This window comes from Periplaneta americana, chromosome 6 (assembly GCF_040183065.1).
Source record: "Periplaneta americana isolate PAMFEO1 chromosome 6, P.americana_PAMFEO1_priV1, whole genome shotgun sequence".
Classification (NCBI taxonomy): Eukaryota; Metazoa; Arthropoda; class Insecta; order Blattodea; family Blattidae; genus Periplaneta; species Periplaneta americana.
This window is the reverse complement of record NC_091122.1, coordinates 147,391,979-147,408,053: the sequence shown is the minus strand read 5'-3', so window position 1 is coordinate 147,408,053 and position 16,075 is coordinate 147,391,979. Positions and strand designations below refer to the sequence as shown.

Here is a 16,075-nt window from a genome sequence, read left to right as displayed (position 1 = left end):
AAGGTATGAAATATTGAGAATATTCATAGAATTCTGGAAGAAAATCCATAAGAAATATTTGTATGTTGGTGCTTCAAAAGATACATCACCACATTAAGACGCTTAGAAAGTCATACAAAAGTTGCAGATTTGTACCTCATGAATCGACACACCTGAACACCAGATATCAGTCATCAGCTTATTGCTAATTCCATGGATAATTTATTAGGGGAATTGTCACATAGGCTATGATGAAAAATGAGTACATTATGCAAATCATATATCAGTCCCCTAACTGCTCATTGTACAACTCAAACCAAGAAATGGATTAGGAACACTTCAAAATCTGTGCTTCAATGATTGACCATGACAATATCTTTGAAAAATATTAGAGTGCAAGAGATCAAATGACTTTATTTTCAAACGCCTGGCATTAGAAAACAACATTACGCAAACCCTAACACCAAAGATACTGTTAAACAAAATCAGTTCGGTCCCAAAGTAATGCTATGTGTTTGATGGAATTTTTAAAGTACGATTCATTGGGGTTTATTTCAAACAGAAGTGTAGTTGATGCAGAATCTTATTGTAAACAGCTAGAGCGACATCATGAAGTTTTGAGAGACAGACACCTGGCATAAGCTAATCGAAATAGAATTCTCTTGCAATAGGACAATGCAAGATCCTATACTATCGAACAACCCTGGAAAAAATACAGGAATTGGGAGGAATCGAACCGCTATCACATCAGGCATTTAGCTCTGATCTTGTGCCCTTCAGATTATCATCTGTTTTGATCCATAGTTCATTTCCTGAGTGGAAGAAATTTCCAAAAATTGAAAGCCGCTGAAATGGGTACTGCCAAATTCTTCGCACCAAAAACCAGAAAATTGTACAGACCGATTATTTAGTTCTGACAGCTCGGCAACGCGAAAGAGAGAAGTAATAGTAGTGGGGAGAGCTCTGGAGTAGAGATAAGAGCGAGCAGTCGATAAAGGAATGCAGTACAGCTTAGCTGTACTATAGTGAGGGTCATATACGAACAGTTCCTAAACAACAAATATTGCAGTCTTGTCAGTGTTGCCAACTGTTACCAGATATCAAACGATCATACGTACTAAATGACTTATTTACTTACCGTAGTTTATGTTGGAAGGTTATTCTAAATAATTCAATAATTTGTAACATATTTTCGTAGGCAAACTATACGAGAATGGGATCAACATGTCAAGTATTTTGTCTGGCAATAAGAAATTCATTGGTTTGACTAAAGAACTGACTCACGAGACCTAATCTAAAAATGTATTTTGTTTGACCACATGAAATTATTAGTACTAACTCCGAAAGCTTACCTGACTATAGGCCCTAGTCTTGAATTATAACCACAACGCAACACGTAAAATAACTATTATGTATTAATATTAATACTGATATTTATTCATTATTAATATGTTCAAATTTCACTAGCTTCCAGTAACCGGCTCAGAAATCTAGTACAATTTTAATTTCATGGAACTCCAGTACCGACAAATATTGTCGATATTTGTCTCAGCTGCCAACATACCAGTTACAAAATCACTACCATTTGTTGTATTTTTTAGTATCGAAATTCGAAACGAAGTTGGCAAAAGAAAATTCAACCTGCAAACTAGAAAATCACCACAATCCACTAGCATATGTAGTAATGGGGGAAAAATGATTAGGTTTCACCGTTAGGGTATGAAGTAAGCTGACCCGGACTATAGAAACATACTGCTCTAGCACACACATGACATCCGATCGCTTCGAAGGCAAGCAAGTGACTAACCCAAACACCCCTTGGCATAACTAAATGAACTTTCCTGACCCAGACGCACATTGCCAGCAACTATCAGGACTAAATAATCATACTGTACCATTGTAGGATAACAAATCTTGCTCAAGAGTATAGAATCTAATGGTCTTTACTCTGAAGATAAGATTAATTTCTTGTTATAATACACAACTAAAATTTTTTTCCATCTCTCCTTTTATGGGAATGGAAGAAGGGAGAGAGAAACTCCGAAAAATGAACTTGAGAAATATATAAGTGGGGGGGGGGGGGTGTCTAGTGTGAAACAAGAAAATAGGTTTCCATGCCACAAGGGATAAAAGAAGTGCTTATTTATCTCCTATTTTAAAAAGTTTCTACATGACAACCTGAGACAGTGTCATGATCTGTTGATGTATTTCTATAAATATATGAACATTAACAAAATTACAATCATAAGGAAAGAAATGGACTTACCCATGCTGTATGGTCACGCAGGAAGCAGCCCTTGTATTCAATTGTGTTCGGGTGGTTCAACTGCCTCAGAAAGCGGATTTCTTTCAGGATATCTTGCCACTTCTCCAAGCTCTGCTTTCCAAGATACGACATTTTCTTGATGGCGACAATCTCTTTGGTGACCAAGCAACGCGCATAATACACTGCTCCAAAACTTCCATGTCCAATCTCACGCAAATCCTCAAATCTCTTTTCGGGATCATCTTTATCAAAAAGCTCAGCAATCTCAGGATCCTTCAAGCTACCAGGTCTGTTAACAATGAGAATTTTTTAAGCAAGGTAAAATAAGATGTAAGCTTACATATGAAGAGTCCACTGCAAGAATGAAGGATGTCACTTTCTTGTCGAAAATGAACCAAGACTGTCAATGCATAGCTTAAGACATATAGAATGTACATAGAGAGTTATATGGCATTAACACTGATAGTCATTGTCCAGTAATGATCGGAAAATCTCAGTTAAGCTTTGAGCACTACGCATTTCAAACTTTCAATTGCTTCTCCTGCAAAATGTATTCCAAATGACATCCATCATTCTTGCAGTGGACTCTTCATATGTGAACATTCCATGCATATCTTTTTCCAGAAAATACGTAGCGAAGAAAAACTGGGGTGCGTGCATTATTTGAAACACAAATTACAGCCAATTTTTTTCACTCCTAAAATTAGGATGTGCGGATTATTCGAAGGTGCAGAATATTCGCGAATATACTGTAATTTGTGTATGTCTTAATAAATATGAAGAGTACACGGGAAAAACGATCAAGGTCCATCAAAAATCGAAATTGAGTTAATAATGCTATCTTATAGTGGAAAGGAAGTACTATCATGTGGTCTAGCTAGTAATAAGAAATCATCGTTCTTGACATTCCACTACGTAAATTTCTATTAAATACACACATAACAAAGTATTAAGTGCTTCAACTTTAAAATTCGTTTTTCTCGAAACTTTCTAAAATGGACCTTGATTGTTATTCCCGTGTACCCTTCATATATGTTAATACTTTATTTATATTCAGAACTGTTTCTTTGAAGATAATATTTAATATGCTCACAAAGCTGAATTCAGTGGGTGGGGACCCATTACAAGTAACTAATATTTAATAACTTCTATCTCTCTACTGTAAATTCAATGATAACAGATAACAGCTGACATGATAGTAGAAAAGATAATTTTAATTTAAATCATTAAATTTTTCCTTAAAAAAATTATCTAAAATAAATTATTGAACTTCATTACTTCCTTACCATGACCTTATTATCAACAGATCAATAGTGAAGATAATTATGAAATACCAAGATAAAAGCATTGGCAAATATGTGGATCAGATTCCTTTTGAACATGTCTGAGGAACATAAAGGTAGTCTGTGTCACAACCAATTATCTGGCTTCACATATTAATATTCCTGACAGTCTGTTTCAAAGTACAAAATAGGACATTCCAGCAAATTTTGTTTTTATATTTTTAGAGAGTGCAGTTATATTGTCAGACTCCAAAGCAGCTATTCTATCAATAGTCTCTAAACACACACCTTCATCTCAAACAGCCGAAATAACTAAAATGCTCTCTCAATTAACATCACTCAATAAAAGAATTGTATTCCAATGGATACCATCCCAGTGTGGAATCCTGGGAAACGAGAATGCGGATGCACTAGCAAAGAAGGGCAGCACTGCTACTTACAGACCTGTTGCTAAATCTACATATTACTCTATGAAAAGATTTATTAAATCCACATACTTAGACTTCAACAAACAAAATTTGATAGCACAATCTCAAGGGAAAAAATGGAACTCTCTGCATCATAATCCACAGTTAATTCTCGATTTACCACGAAAATCGTCTGTAGCTGCATTTAGATTGGCAACAGGCCATGATTGTTTGGCCAAACACCTGCATAGAATTGGAATATATCAGTCCCCTAACTGCCCACTATGCAATTCAAATCAAGAAATGGATTCGGAACACCTCAAAATCTGTGCTTCAGTGGCTGACCATGATAATATCTTTGAAAAATATTGGAGTGCAAGAGGTCAAATGACTTTATTGTCAAACGCCTGGCATTAGAAAACAACATATTTTCAGAGATTAGTATAAACGAAATTAAACTACAGCATAGTACAGACCTTTCTTTGTGGCAGGTCATTGTTCAACCCGTACAAACAACCATGAAAAGATATTGTTTCCCATTAACTTACTACACATTAAAATACTGCTAATTGAAAGTGATGTCAGATAACAGAGGATTTCTAAGTAAGCTATCAGAGATTCGATCCTTGATAAAATTTAGTAAGATATGAATGCCGTCATTATTTATTTAGATGGGTCATAAAAGTGACTGGGATTCTTTTTTTTTTTTATTGGGTTATTTTACGATGCTGTATCAACATCTAGGTTATTTAGCGTCTGAATGATATGAAGGTGATAATGCCGGTGAAATGAGTCCGGGGTCCAGCACCGAAAGTTACCCAGCATTTGCTCGTATTGGGTTGAGGGAAAACCCCGGAAATACCTCAACCAGGTAACTTGCCCTGAACCGGGATTCGAACCCGGGCCACCTGGTTTCGCAGCCAGACGCCCTGACCGTTACTCCACAGGTGTGGACGACTGGGATTCTGATGCTTGCCAAACCCATGATGGACAACTCGCTATTGATGGTATATTCAAAGTAGTTCAGTCCTTCTACAGCTCTCGATTCAATAATTTTGTAGCACTGCTATATCTTATCACATAGATTCTGATTAACTGCAAAAGTTCCTTTTAATACTAGTATGTATTTTTTTTATTGAGTTATTTTGCGACGCTGTAACAACATCTCAGGTTATTTAGCGTCTGAATGAAATGATAATGCGGTGAAATGAGTCCGGGGTCCATCACCGAAAATTACCCAGCATTTGCTCGTATTGGGTTGAGGGAAAACCCTGGAAAAAACCTCAACCAGGTAACTTTCCCCAACCGGGATTTGAACCCGGGCCACCTGGTTTCGTGGCCAGATGTGTTGACCGTTACTCCACAGGTGTGGACACTAGTATGTACTCTCTGCATAATATCTATTATCTTAATTGGTACCACATACACATCAGTGACTCACATATCACATAGAAAAGGCTTTTTCTTTGATAAAGACTGGTTTCCAAAACAGAGTATTTAATAATTCTCACTGGCTCTTCTCAACTGTCTTTTAAGTTTAAATGATAACATTTTCAATTTGTATACCCTCTATCAGAACTTTCACTGTCGTTACTATGATGATATCTGTTACCAAGAGTCAAAGAATAAATAACAGTGCTTCTGAACATACAGAATAAAGTGATGATGTAACTGTGCACACTGAAGGAGGCAACAGAATACGTTAAAAGAAATAAAATAATCTATTGTGCGTTTTGTGATTAACTGCATGTTTAATTAGAAAGTCTGCATTGTTTGGCAACAGTGCACTCCCAGCATTACCTTCTCAAACCTCCTCCAATGACAATGATGTCCTGAGTATCACTAACCAAAGATGTAAACAAACTTCACCTGCACATCACTATTTCTTCACACTTGCGTATTTAAATTATTTGATAATTTTAAAGTGAGATTAAACAATGAAAACTATCTAAATAATATATATTATTATGATGTACTGAAGTACATATGATATTTCCGTGCAGAAACTCTGCGTTACATATGATGAAGAATGGATAGAACCACTGCCATCGTGATCTAGACCAGGCCGTAATGCAGGATGTGTGACGTCACTCGATGAGTCGGGCTTTTCTATTTGAGTATACGGAGCTGAGTGAAATATATTACTTTATAGCATGTCGGCGCTCAATTTTATTTAGTGTAATGTGTGTATAAGACCCCTTCACACTTCTTATTGCATAATATGTTGCAGAAATAATTACAAAACTGTGTTATTTTAATGTGAACGGAGTTTTACATGGTAACATAACCTGGTTGCATCAACATTTTAAGTTTGGAATGGAAGCTATTTTGAGATTTAATAAAGAAGAATTATTTATATTGTGATTTTAATTTGGCACGTCTACCTTCCTTACTTGTAGGTACAAAATTTACCACAGTCCCTCCTATGAAATTAGTGTATGTACAGTTGTGTGTTAATCTGGTATGTTAGATAAATACAATTCATTACAACCCAGTAAAGTAGGGAACAAGTAAATAATACAATTAAATTTTTATTCAATGTAATATGTGCATAAGTTCCATTTATGTGTTGCATAATGTGGCAGGGATAATAAATAAAACTGTGTTATTTTTATGTGAAGAGAATTTACCATGTTAACATAACCTATCTGCGTCAACATTTTAGGCTTAAGTTGAGAACGAAAACGGTTTTGAGATTTAATAAAGAAGAATATATTTTTAGGATAAACTTCAGAACACGGTTACCGTCCTTACTTATAGGTAGAAAATTCACCACAGTCCCTCATATGAAATGTACATACGTTATATTACTTAGTAGCGCTGAGGTATAGTTCCGGTAATTTCTGAACTGAAAACAGTTGAATTTATTTTTTGTGGAGATGCATTTGATCCTATAAGCAAGGCATATTAAAATCCTGAACGAACCGAACTAATTTGTATATGCAAGATGTATGAATACGAAGGGAACTACCTCAGCGCTAGTTTAGCCCTAGTAACATATTAAACTAATCAGACTTCAGACTGGAGTACCGTCTGAAACGAATAAAAACAATTGAAGTGTAGACAAATTGCATTTGTAAGTTATACGTAGCGTTATGCTTAATTATAATGCATAATTGCGAATATGGAAATAAGGAAAGTACTGATAGAATAAACATAACCTATAACTTCAACACATTAAAATATGCGTGCGATGCAACTAAAAATTGTTGAAACGTGCATAAATGAACGTGCAAGAATTTCGTAATGAAGCATGAGTGCTTTATTTCAACTAATTACAATTCTAGATACTGTAACAATAATGAAAACTATAGGGTATGATTTTTCGTAATATTCTATATGTATCTCGTTTTTAGTTCAAATTGTGTATATTATCAAACGTCGTATTATTTACTCGTATAATGTAGGTTATTCACAAATAAAAAGGGCGCAATAATTTAAATTTAATAAGACAAATACGGTAAACTAACAATAATGGATTAGACAAGAGTAACATCGGTAACGCTGCACTTAGGCCTAATCACAACTTACTTTACATGCCAGTCAATGTTTCACTTTCACGTATATATTATTACACATATTTAGCCTACTGTTTATAAGACCAAAATTTCACTTAACCACATAAGGGCGCAATATTTAATCGAAATAAAGGCAGGTATTACACATACGAACTTTGCCTGCAACAACGTAATTTTCACACCAAAAATAATATTATACCTTAAATTGCAAGTAAATTGTGTCTCAAGTGTCTCACAATCACTGTTTAAAATTTTACTGACGCGATTACACTGCATTTCAGAGAAATATATGTTATTCTTCATGCACTGCAACTAATTCATATGGTTGAAAGACCTCCTTTCGCGATCAGCTGTTAAGCGAGTCACGTGGTCTGCCTTACGGCCTGTATTAGATCACGATGGCAGTGATAGAACGGATAAAAATTCTCTCTAGCACCGGGACTCGAACCTGGGTTTTCAGCTCTACGTGCTCACGCTTTATCCACACCAGATTCCAGTTCTGATGTCGGATCGAATCCCCTCAGTTTAAGTTCTACTCTCAGTTTTTCCTTTGGTGGCCTACCCTCATGTACTGTGTCACATAATATGTGACAGTGGCACTATGTACAGAGGTGCACTCATTACGAGTGACTAAGTGGCCGGGATCCGATGGGATGAGCGCCATCTTGAATCACTAAGTGATTACTTATGCATATCATATTATTATGACGTACCGAAGTACATATGATATTTCAGTGCAGGAATTCTGCATTGCTGAGAGGAAGAACTTAAACTGAGGGGATTCGATCCAGCATAGGAACTGGAATCCGGTGTGGCTTAGTGGATAAGTGTCAGCACGTAGAGCTGAAAATCCGGATTCAGGTCCCGGTGCCGGAGAGAATTTTTCTCTGTTCTATCCATCCTTCATCATAGGTAACGCGGAATGTGTCTACCTCCATACGACAAGAGACAGAATAATGTAAATTCAAACTTCAGCTTTCAGTATTAAATATTTTTAGAAGAGGTTTATATTCCTTAATACTAGTTTGTGTTACTACCTGAAATAACCTATAAGCAACAATAGTCTTAGTAGTTTCACCGTCTTCAGCTCTAATCAACAACAACAACATCCATTGCCTAGCAATAATAGAAAACAAAAGACGTCAGAACAAATGAGATATATAAACAATTCAATACTTTTTCAAATCACGCAAATCGTCTGTAGCTGCATTTAGATTGGCAACAGGCCATGACTGTTTGGCCAAGCATCTGCATAGAATTGGAATATATCAGTCTCCTAACTGTCCATTGTGCAACTCAAATCAAGAAATGGATTCAGAACATCTCAAAATCTGTGCGTCAGTGGCTAACCATGACAATATCTTTGAAAAATATTGAAGTGCAAGAGGTCAAATGACTTTGTCAAATGCCTGGCATTAGAAAACAACAACAACATACTTTTTCAAATTTAAGTGTCATAAGAAGCCATTTCAAATTTCAAAGGGGTGGGTGGTAGGGATGAGCAGATGAAACTTAAAATGGAATTAACACTGATTTTAAACTTTCTCCTCAATATCTAAATATATGTGTTTTTTGTTTAAATTTAATTGAAATAAATAGTTATTTAGACTGGGAAGTTTTGAAATGAAAGCCCTCTATATTAATTAAACATGGTTTTATCATATCCTTTGTATCTGGATTACATTACTGGTCAGGAATGCTTGCCGCTCACATAATTATATCAGTTCCATATTCTCTCAATTATGCCTTTTCCTTTCTCTTTTTCATTGTTAGACCCACAGCACACTTCATGATAATGATGACGATGATGATGATGACGACGACGGCGGTGACATGAGAGTATTGGTGGCCACATAAATGAAGAATCGAAAGAGATTGTAACAAAGATTATGACAGTAGGGAACAGGTGCATTATAGGACCCACCCTAAATATAAAAATATGCAAAGCCACAAAAAAAGGTCAACGGAAGTTGCGTTTCGATCAATTAAGTGATCGATATATATTGTTTTCATTATGTTGCCAACCAATCAATATTGTTGTAAATTAGTTTGATCATAATCATGGCGGCAATTTCGAATGCTGCAGTTAAATATAAAAAAGAAGTGGATCAAATTCTCCCTCTTGATTTAAAATGTAGGCCTCAAAATGCAAATTATGGAATTATAAATAAGTTTTAAACTTTCTAGTAGCTTTATCCATGAATAAAGACATGTAGGCTATGTTTATGGTTTTTATGCGAATGTGGTATACTTAGGAGTGAAATGTTTTGTGAAACATGTAATCCTGGGATGAGACTGAAGAAATTTAAAGGTAAACAAGATGAACTCCTGTGGAGATGTTATCGGAAATTACAAAGTATTAAAATGATAGACACAGGAACGCCGTATCATAGCACTTTGTGAAATCACTTGGATAACAGAGAAGATGAAACGGAACATCTCCAGTGAGGTTCATGGTAAAATGGTAATTTTAAACCAATTTTGTTTTTAATTCTTTGGTCCAGGGAAAATACTAGTAAAAATGTATTTTTTGTGAAAGACCAGTATTTTCCCTGGACCAAAAATGCAGTATAAATGGAGCAGAATTAGTATTTTATAATATATTGTAAATATGACTAATATGAACTTAATTTTATTGTTGTATTAATACCAATGTTGTATTGTTTGAAAGTTTAATGATTCTGTGTTTAAGTTTAGCTTTGGTTTGTTTCTTTAGCTTTATTTTGAATAAAATTTAATATTGTATAACAAAGGTGACTAATATGAGCTTAATTTCAATGTTGTTGGTTTTATTAAATTTTACATGTTTATAGTACTATGTATTTAGTATTGTTAAGATGGCATACTTGATATAATAATCGAAAATATACAATATATAATCGATACTATGGAATACTCGGGGTGGGTCCTATAATGCATTCTGACAGTGGTGGTCTAACATGATGGAGAAAGTGTAGAGTGGCAGAAGAGAAAACTTTTCTCATAACTATTCTGTGTACTACAATTCACAACATGATTTGCAGTGAAAAATCTTGATCTAAAACTTACTTACGCCTAAATCAAAATCTGTAACATACTCCGCAAATCTGTCAATGGATCAGTCTACGCTAATTAAAAATCCCCATGTAATAACCGTAATTCTCATTAATCCTAATTCGCGGGTGCTCGTGTAAAGGGGGTTAAGTATGAATGGCTAAACTGGAATAAGTACAGATTTGAACTATCCATAATTACTTTTCTCTTGTGTTAAAGAGGTTAAGCCATTCTTTCATCTATGATGCAGTTACAGTGCTCCATATTTTGTGACAAAGGGGTTTTGTTCAGTACCAAAGAAGAGAAGTTTACATACCTTACAATTTGACTTAACCCCCTTTACACAAGCACCCGCGAATTATCCAATGTAGCATTTTCAAATACAGTCGAACCTCCATACAACAAAAGCTGACATAACGATAAACTCCCAGTGTATTTCCTATATTTTCAATATGTTTAATCTATGCAATTTTCATCGTAGCCTATATACAATAACTTTACATAAATAATAGCAATCCAGAAAAAAAGGAAAGTAATGCAAAAAATGGCACTATGATCTATAATCGATGTCTGTAATGTAATAAATGGGTGTTCAATCATGTTCAATACGGAAAATTAGGGTAACTGTTTAACTTATGTAGCTCAATAGGACTGACCTATTTACAAAATTTATATTCAGGGCTTCGCTCCCTTTTAACTATACACAAAAAACCTAATTTGATTACGGCATGTGGCATTATTAATAATTTCATGCAATCTGGATAATTCCTGACATTGCTCTCCTTGAGTCAGCCATACTAAGCTACATAAACTATGCAATTATAAAAATTAGACCTTAATGCTATTCTTGAATACTTTATCCGTTTCCCAAACTAATTATTGCTCCAGAATATCAATATGTATTATTTCAGCAGGATTCTGTCAAGTTGACTATAGGCCTATAGTATTTCTATGAAAACTATGCAGAATTGCAGAGTCTACATAAAAAAAAAGACATACAACCGAGTTCTTATATAATTTTATTGAAGAGCTGGATGTCAAAAACAAACTGGCGAAGGGAGTGGGGGGGAGGGAGGATTACTTCAGCATAGCTTTAATAAGTTATAAGCTTGTTAAGGAAATAGACTTATCGTAAATGTGTAGAAAGAGTGTGTGTGTGTATCCAATGCCCACCCACTTCACTTGCGTGATTCGGGTTCCGCATACTGTGGAGAGATGACAGAACTGTGACCCATTTTCTAGTTGTACTCCACTTTGACGGGTCACACTGTACACGATGTGTATCTGTGGAGAGTTATGTCATGTACTAGAGTGACTGTATGTGTAAATGTTCCTGTAAGTGTAGTGTCTGGAATGAGTGATGATGATGATGATGATGATGAGAAAGGGAGAAGGGGAAACCCGGTGCCAGCAAGTAGCCTACTCCTGTCGAATAGCACCAAGGGAGCCACCAGGCTTAACGTTCCCATCCGACGGACAAATCACTATCAACAGTGACATATGCCTTCCCTTCATATGCACTGCAGAGAGATTTGGGATTTAACCCAGGCATTTGGTGCACAATCTAGTGATTATAAGTTGTGCACCGCCATCTCTCCTAGTCCCGAGGTATACATTTTACATGAAAATTTCTGACCCTGCCAGGAATCGAACGCGGGCCAGCTAGTCTGGAGGCAGACATGCTACCACAGAGCTAATTCGACGGACTAAATGTGTAGAAAGAATAAGACTTTCTAGTATCTGGATTCGATCATCAGAGTACCTCCAATTTATGACTTACATTGGATAAGCCTGCAGTCCAAATAACAAAAGAATTTCCCCTGTCGCATCCCAAAAAATCTCTCTATCATCTCACTTTATTGTGAGTGTAGTGTAGACCAGTTTTATATAGCGGACGGACGAATCTGTTGGTAAATTGGTCTACATAACTGGCTTCATATGGGCGAATGACGAACAATTACCCGCCATAGCGACACACAAGAATACATTTATATGAAACCTTAGCTAGACCTGTACCATGTTAAAGAAGTGGAGCATGGACAATGAGAAGTACTAATATCAGCAGAATAAGTCTGTGAAATTAAATTTATGAGAGCAACACTAGGATATAGTCACTTGGACCACAAAAGAAATAAGGATATCATGCAAGAACTTCAATTACTACAACCATTCTCACAGTTTATAAACAAGTACCAGCTGCAGTGGAAAAACCATGTCCAACGAATGAATCGTAATAAGACTTCCAAAAGCCATGCTACAATACCGTCCTCGGGGGAAGATATCTTTGGGCAGTCCAAAAACAAAAGGTGGACCGAGAATGACTCACTGACACCATAATTGTTTGGATGATGATGATGATGATTATTATTATAGATTTAAAAAATATATACCTGTACATATTTCTAGTATTTTCTTTGATGTGGGCGAAATACTGTCAGGCTATAGTATTTTCTATGGTTTACATATTAGTTCCGTCCCTGATTGTAACTGTTTCCATCTGTCAGTTGGCCAGCATCACCATAACCTCTACCCGCATAGATTGGTGACTTAAGTAAGGTTCTTCCATCAAGACTGTCAAACCCTGTTATCAAAATACAACTTCAACAAAACTACATTATTAAAATACATTTAAAATGCTGACTATATTAGAGCTAATTTACTGTTATATTATCACTGTCTACTGACACACTAGCTATAACGTAATATCACTCGTAACTATTTGTAATAGGTACATGCCACAAAATTATGAAGGTTAACTTATTAGTCTTATTGCTTAGTATTACTGTCAAATATAGACCCTAATTAACAATTACAGCATACCGTAACTATGTTCTAATCCTTACCACCAGACGCATTTAACGTTATATTGTCCTGAATAGTCGAGTGGTTATCATAAGTGATTATCTCTTAGGTTCATGTGTTCAAAACAGAACGAAAATATGATTAACATTAAACATGATAAAAATTCTCTTTTGGAAAGAAAATCGATAATGCCGTATTACAGACTTCCAACGCACAAATGAAACTAAATCCTGAATTATGGTATTCTGAGAAAAATAGGCAGTTTCTCGCCCACGCCAAAATTCATCTGTACTAGTCATCACTGGCATCCTACTATACTTTTATGGATAATGGATTCCACTTCACAGTTGCCTCCTATTCAAAAGAGGAATTATTCATTTTATCAAGCTAACAGAGTCGATGAAGGTCTTTGTTTAGTATTTCCTAATAAAAAAACCTATCATGACCTATATCTGTTATCCATGCACAATGTGTAGGCCTAGCCTAACAATGACCTATAGGTCCTAGGTATGTAGGCTAACACCCAACACAATACTCCTACATGTCAATAATGATGTAAGTGAAGAGTTAAATCATCGTTGAAATATAAAGTAGTATATTAGTACACTAGAAACTAAAACTATGTGTTAGAATTCAATAAAATTACACAAGTATTATCTCCATTAAATTGACAGCAAGTCCTCGTCACTGACACATTTCATATATATTTCTATAAAATACTACAATTATATTAATTGTTCAATGTTATGGTAACCCACCTGGGTACAGCTGGCATAATATACCGGTTTTTTTCAACACTGAGAAGTTCTGCACCCGATCTTCCCAAATGTGGGAGTTGCTTGAAGCACTCGCTGGTATGTTCTTTCAACTTGCATACAATGTGTATTTCCCCTCTCACACCAGATTACATGAAGCCATGTTCCATTCATATAATGTACGACCTAAAATAATAATTCAGATTGGTCTTAGATTCAAATAAACAAAAACTAACAATGACATATTGACTATGTTTCTGAATAGAACAAAATGTATATACACAATACTACATTCTTTCACTAATACAGCAAAGGCAAAACACAATAGATAAGAATGAATGTCATACTATTTTCAGCGATAGGGCTCTCGAAACCTGTATTTGTAACAAATAACTAAGTTCTGTATAAAGAAAAGATGAATGGGACTACATTATTGTGACTCCTTTATTGGAATATCATCGGCTGTAATAAACAACAGATTTGAATATCTTCAACACCTTCTCCACACACAATTCGAACATTCGAACTCAACTTTACAAAATAATTCCACACTACTTATAACTGAAAATACAGATGAAAATCATCACAATTTCTGCCACTTTACCATCAAATTTTCACCTTCAAAATGGCGTCTTCTAGGCATGCGCAAGAGCACTTTTAAGTCCGGATGATCTGGATTTTCCAGGAAATATGCTGTCCAGAAACATACTGGGCTATATATCTCTCCTTGGCTTGTACTGAAATCTTAATTTGTACTAGCGATAATCTCGCGTCATAAATTTTATGTCAAATCCTTATTTTATGTCAAAATGATTCTAGACCTCACCTCTAGCTCACTCGACGTTGATTAATAGTTATTGTAGACACAAAACAAATACAGGTCGATTTACGCCACTACCACTGTTGTTAATTGTAGTTACTAAGAACTGCCAAGAGATGTCACTACAAACTTTAACACACATCGATATCTCTGTATAAAAAAAATAAGACATATACTTTTTACGTTCTATTCTTTACCATTAAAGTTAATAATCTTTCTAATGATGGAAAAATAAAAATTTTAACAATTTAATATAGCAACTTAGTGGATAAACAAAACATTCATCAGATCCCTGAAACAATTTATATGCGATTTTCCGATGATGATTATTATGGTCTTGACATATTCTACCATATTGTTTCATTGGGAGTTAGTAATGCGAGTTTCAATTTATAAAATACAGACTTCCAAGCATTAATAATGAAATAATAGTAAGAGAAATATGGTTACAAATTATTCTTTTCCTACTAATAGGCCATAAGACATACGTAGAATACATCACGAGTAACAGGAGTAAATTAGACTTGAAAATCAATAATTAAGATAATTTGCTATGGTATTGCAAAGATTTTTCTCTCTTCCATATATGCACTTTTTAAATTGTTTTCCGGATCTATATGGTCACCTGTTATGGCAGGTGGATTTTATTATTATTATTATTTTTTAGGAATGGAAATTAAAGAAGTAGCTTAGGAACTTAAGCCACAATATTTCTGGTGGGAGAAGAAAATAAAATATTCTGAATTCATTGTAAAATATTTCACATAATCTCTCATTAAAAGGTAAGGGTCCTTATAACTTGGAACTTATAATAAATGTCATCGCATTTTTTTTTAGTATCTCTTATCATTTCCTAATGTCATCATTTTCAGGGGTCTTTAAACACCAAATGATGATAGTAAAGTGAATACCAAAAACTGAAATTAAAAATGCGTTCTTTTCAGTTACATAGGCCTATTATAATAAAATTATTTTCCAGTAATCATTTATTTTTACATCAACTTTTTTAGATGGTCTATTAAAAGTCTGTTAGCAAGCAAGACCGTACACATGGGGGGAGATAAGGGGAGAGTTTAACTCTCTTCTATATGTGAAAAACAATAAAAGTGACAGATTTATCGAATCCCTATATCTGCGTGAAACGTGTATGCTCTTTATGATTGTTATTTGAGCATGGTTGGGGCTGTAAGAATATGTAATTTGAAATAAAAT

At 35.0% G+C, this 16,075-nt stretch overlaps 1 protein-coding gene across 6 annotated transcripts in view; it reads right to left on the bottom strand.

Moving 5' to 3' along the window:
* Tao (Serine/threonine-protein kinase Tao) overlaps positions 1 to 14,926 on the bottom strand; it is a 58,028-nt gene extending 43,102 nt beyond the window's left edge. For 2 of the 6 annotated variants that reach the window (XM_069829257.1, XM_069829261.1), the window contains exons 1-3: positions 14,648 to 14,894; positions 14,047 to 14,229; positions 2,246 to 2,534 (exon numbers count right to left, since the gene is read on the bottom strand). In XM_069829257.1, coding sequence (XP_069685358.1) covers positions 2,246 to 2,534; positions 14,047 to 14,063 — 306 coding nt within the window. In that variant the 5' untranslated portion in view covers positions 14,064 to 14,229; positions 14,648 to 14,894. Of the gene's footprint in view, positions 1 to 2,245; positions 2,535 to 12,876; positions 13,068 to 14,046; positions 14,230 to 14,390; positions 14,628 to 14,647 lie in introns of those variants that run through there. The other 4 variants (XM_069829262.1, XM_069829260.1, XM_069829258.1 and 1 more) reach the window with 4 other exon arrangements.
* Positions 14,927 to 16,075: the final 1,149 nt, after the last annotated feature.